Raw genomic sequence first — 4,601 nt, 5'->3', positions numbered from 1 at the left:
GGGGGCCGTGTGGTAGGCAGGCAGGAGGCGAGGCCGCAGCCCTCACGATCTGGCTCTGGAAATAGTCGATGACCAGGGGGAGGTAAATGTCGAGCACGTGGCGGCACTGGGGCACGAGCAGCTTCAAGGGGAGGGCATTGCACTGCTGCTGCAAGAAATTCCGCATTTTGTCCTGGGAGGGTAGAGAGGGGATGTCAGCCAGGCCTCTCTCAAGTCTGCCACCTGCTCAAGTCCCTGGATGCAGGGCCGCCACCAGGACAGACTAGCCCCCTTCTCCTAGTGCACTAGAGTTCAGACAGTGCCAAGGAGTTAAATAGTTGGGCGTATGTAGGGCCCTGACCCCCCAGGAAAGACCATCTGTGACTGGGCTGCAGAGCTAGCCCCAGGGTCTGCTCCTGGCCAGGAGGAACCTGGGATCCCCAGGCAAACCCAGGCCTCACCCTCAGCCTGGAAATTGCCCCTTACGGGGCTCACCCCTTCTTCCTTCTCTGTCCCCCATCTCCTGGTTCCCAAGCTTCATTCAGGATCTGGGCCTAATCACCTGGAAAATGGCCTCCTTGGTCATATTGGTGAGGATGTGGATGATGTCCTCACACTCTTGGCACAGGTCATTCTGGGGAGGGAGCCCCAAAGTGGGAGCGCATGAGTAGGGGGCTTGCACCCAGCTCTAGTGGGTGGGGCTCTTTCAGGCAGAGGCTGACAGGGCACTCCAAGGCATAGGCAGTTGCCCACCATCCCAGGTCGTCCCACCTCATACCATCCCATCCACCCCAATCCATCTCATCCCATTCCACCCATCCTATCAGTTCCCATCCCATCCCATCCTATCGGTCCCACCCCATCCCATCTCATCGCATCCCATCTATTACATCCCATTTCATTCCATCCCAACCCCTATGGGGGTTCCCACTCAGAGCCCACCCAGCACCCTCCATCCTAGACTCCCAGTTGCTGTGTGTTCTTTGTGGTACTCACGGCTCCTGCGTGTCCCCAGACTTCCTGCAGGCAGTGCCCCAGGGCTCTACATTGCAATGCTTGCTCCAGGCTTTGGCACCAGAATTTGGGGCCTTGGGCACAGGCCAGGGATGATGTGGTCCAGACAGCTGCTGTTTGGCACCAGAGCAACCTTAGTCACAATCCAGGCTACACCTGGCACCCTGACCTCACCCAACCTCCAAACCCAATTTTACAGGGAGTACACAGCCATTAAACATGCTGGAGTCAGACAGCGCTGGGTTCCACCTGTTCCAGTACCCACCGGCTGTGTGATCCAACACAGAGCCAGTGCTCAGTAAATGGTGGAGATACCTGTGGTGCTCCCTGCACACCTGGCCTTAGGTGGGAGGAGGTGAGGAGAGGCTGGGAGACTCACCAGTGCCTGGGCCACAAAGTGTGGGCAGCAGGAGTAGCCAGGGCAGCAGGTGTGACTTGGCCATGACACCTCTGCAGCCTGGGCACCTGCTTGGGGCAGTGGCTNTTACATCCCATTTCATTCCATCCCAACCCCTATGGGGGTTCCCACTCAGAGCCCACCCAGCACCCTCCATCCTAGACTCCCAGTTGCTGTGTGTTCTTTGTGGTACTCACGGCTCCTGCGTGTCCCCAGACTTCCTGCAGGCAGTGCCCCAGGGCTCTACATTGCAATGCTTGCTCCAGGCTTTGGCACCAGAATTTGGGGCCTTGGGCACAGGCCAGGGATGATGTGGTCCAGACAGCTGCTGTTTGGCACCAGAGCAACCTTAGTCACAATCCAGGCTACACCTGGCACCCTGACCTCACCCAACCTCCAAACCCAATTTTACAGGGAGTACACAGCCATTAAACATGCTGGAGTCAGACAGCGCTGGGTTCCACCTGTTCCAGTACCCACTGGCTGTGTGATCCAACACAGAGCCAGTGCTCAGTAAATGGTGGAGATACCTGTGGTGCTCCCTGCACCCCTGGCCTTAGGTGGGAGGAGGTGAGGAGAGGCTGGGAGACTCACCAGTGCCTGAGCCACAAAGTGTGGGCAGCAGGAGTAGCCAGGGCAGCAGGTGTGAGTTGGCCATGACACCTCTGCAGCCTGGGCACCTGCTTGGGGCAGTGGCCCTTATAGCTGGGGGTGGGAGTGTGGGGGCTGGGCTCTGTGGGAGCGACAGGGACCTCAGTGTTTGCCTTTGCCCTGGAGAGTCCTCCATGTGCTTTGATCCCACCTCTTCCCAGCAGGGACTCTCCTGTCCCCTCCCCCCAATCCTGGCTGATGGCCTGTTCCTGCTCCCTTTGCCACCCTGCCCTAACTCCCATAGGCCTGGACTCCCTCCACCAGGGGGCTTTCAGGCCTCCACACCTGGTCCCATCTCTGCAGGCTGTTGGAGGGAAGCTGAGGTGGGGGTGGGGCAGCTGGGTTTATCCCCCCCCCACCCCACCTCCACTCTTGAGCAATGCTCTTAAGAGTTTCCTGCCTGGCTCTTGACGCAGGGCAAGCACTGGAAGGACAAGTCCAGGACCCTCCTGGGGCCACTTCCCTCCCATCCCTCCTTACCTTTGCCACTAGAAAAATCCTCTGGTTCCATGGATACATGGTTGGCATGAATCAGAAGAACGTTTACATGACACAAAGAGGAAACAAAATGCCCCGAGAGTCAGGACAGGCTGAGCTGGAGAGTGGGGGCTATGGATGGCTGCCTCCAGGGGGGTGGTCAGGTAGACCAGCTGCTGTGACAAAGAGCCCTCTAGGCTCAGTGACTTCACACACATGTTTCTTTCCCACTCGTGTGACAGTGCAGAGAAGGGTGGCTTATTTTGGGAGGCTCTGGTCCACACAGTCACTCGGGTTCAGTCTCCTCCCTCTGCTTGCTTGGAGGGCTCAGAGTCCTCCCTGGGTTCTCTGCAGTGGAAGATGGTGAGGGAGGCTTTGGGATTAGCCTGGGAGTGGTTTTCTGTGGTTCTGCTTAGCCTCAGGGAAGGCTGGAACTGTGATGTTCCTGTGTGCCCAGGAGGAAAGGGAAACGGAGTTGGGGGACACACGCATTGTCTCAAAGCCAGAACACAGAATGCAAAACTACGTGGTATGTGGGGATTTCTAGGTAGCTGGTCTGTGGCTTCCATCAGATCCTTGGAGGGGGATTGGTACCTCCAGACTGTCGAGAGCTGCCATGCAAGAGCATAAAGAAACACAAGCCAGCCGTTTCCAGGACTGCCATGGCCCTGACGGGGGTGAGGGGGTCCTGGCTGGTGATCCCTGTGCTGGGCAGTCCCCTGGCTCCCCTGCTCTGAGGCCACCCTGACCACACAGTCTCTGATGAAAACTCGGCTTCCTGTGGGGCGTGGCTGCAGGGAGGGCCTGGCGACCTGCCTGTGCAGGTGGCGTCCTCCTTGTCCACCTGCTTCTCACTGTAAATGAGCAAAGAAACATTCTGAAGGAGAAGGGAAAAGAACATTCTGGTAGCTACTGCAGGGTCTGAGAGCTTGATTAACTTGAGTTTATTTCCAGGAGATGGCTCCCCTCTTGGTGTGGGACGACTTGACATTTCTGAGCAGCAGTTCCTTGTGACCAGACTACAGGACACATGCTTCCTGCCCAGCTATGCCCACAGCCTGCTGTGGGTCTGCACGGCACAAGTCTGCTCTTGCCTGCCCTCCATAACCCTGTCTAGAGAGTGACCTCGCCACATTCTGGAAAGGGAAGCCCCACGGGCTGAGCTGATTAGAGCAGCGGCAGACGCCAGCCCAGAGACAATCAATCCATAGGCTTGGCTGGGCCAATTGGATTTTTGAATTGGGAAATGAGAGCCAATTAAAGCTGTTTGTGGGGCCTGAAGAGTCAAAGTCAAGTTAATAGTGCATTGTGAAGAGGGTCCTCAACCACTTAATGCAAAGTGACCTGGAACAAAACAAAACCATACTTCACATCCTCTGAGATGGCTATTCATAAAAAACAGAAAAAAACCAATATTGGAGAGGATGTGGAGAAATTGGAACCCTAGTGCATTGCTGCCGGGAATGTGACATAATGGCACAGTCACTGTGGAAAACAGTTCCTTGAAAGGTTGAGCAATGAATTACCTTAAGACCCAGCAATTCCACTCCTAGGTATGAACCCCAGGTCATCGAAAACAGGGACCGGAACAGATATTTGTATGTCATTGTTCATAGTGGTCTTATTCGTAACAGCCAAAAGATGGAAACAACTGATGTCCATCAACAAACAGATGAACGGGTAAACAAAATGCTGGACAAACATGCTATTGTAACAGCCTGAACAGACGTGACTCTACTTTTTTCAGCTTCCAAATTAAAAAGTTTTTTCCCCTTCCTCTTGTAACACAAACCGCACCTAGCTTGCAGCTGGACATTACAATACAAAGTCTCCTGCTCACATGATTGCTAGAACATAATGACTTTTGTTCACACTGTACACAGAATAATTATAAAAGAAATGATTAATCCAGGTGGCGATACTTAGTTACTTACTAGCTTACTAACTCGATCTTTTTGAGGTTAACAGGAACTGAATCCATGACTTGATTTCATGGAGGATGGTCACCATGAATCAGCGCCTACCCAAGAGGTTCTCTGATGTTTATCTACAATTTTATGCTTATGAATGAGCCCCCTACCAC

General features: G+C 54.5%; 1 protein-coding gene across 1 annotated transcript in view; it reads right to left on the bottom strand.

The window, feature by feature from the left end:
* The window catches only part of SFTPB (surfactant protein B), an 8,637-nt gene extending 7,201 nt beyond the window's left edge, over positions 1 to 1,436 (bottom strand). The window contains exons 1-4 of the mRNA XM_008577731.1: positions 1,373 to 1,436; positions 976 to 1,106; positions 542 to 613; positions 47 to 172 (exon numbers count right to left, since the gene is read on the bottom strand). Coding sequence (XP_008575953.1) covers positions 47 to 172; positions 542 to 613; positions 976 to 1,106; positions 1,373 to 1,436 — 393 coding nt within the window. The remainder of the gene's footprint in view (positions 1 to 46; positions 173 to 541; positions 614 to 975; positions 1,107 to 1,372) is intronic.
* Positions 1,437 to 4,601: the final 3,165 nt, after the last annotated feature.

The sequence above is a fragment of the Galeopterus variegatus genome, unplaced genomic scaffold, assembly GCF_000696425.1.
Source record: "Galeopterus variegatus unplaced genomic scaffold, G_variegatus-3.0.2 Scaffold1571, whole genome shotgun sequence".
Classification (NCBI taxonomy): domain Eukaryota; kingdom Metazoa; phylum Chordata; class Mammalia; order Dermoptera; family Cynocephalidae; genus Galeopterus; species Galeopterus variegatus.
This window is presented reverse-complemented; position numbering and strand designations above follow the sequence as displayed.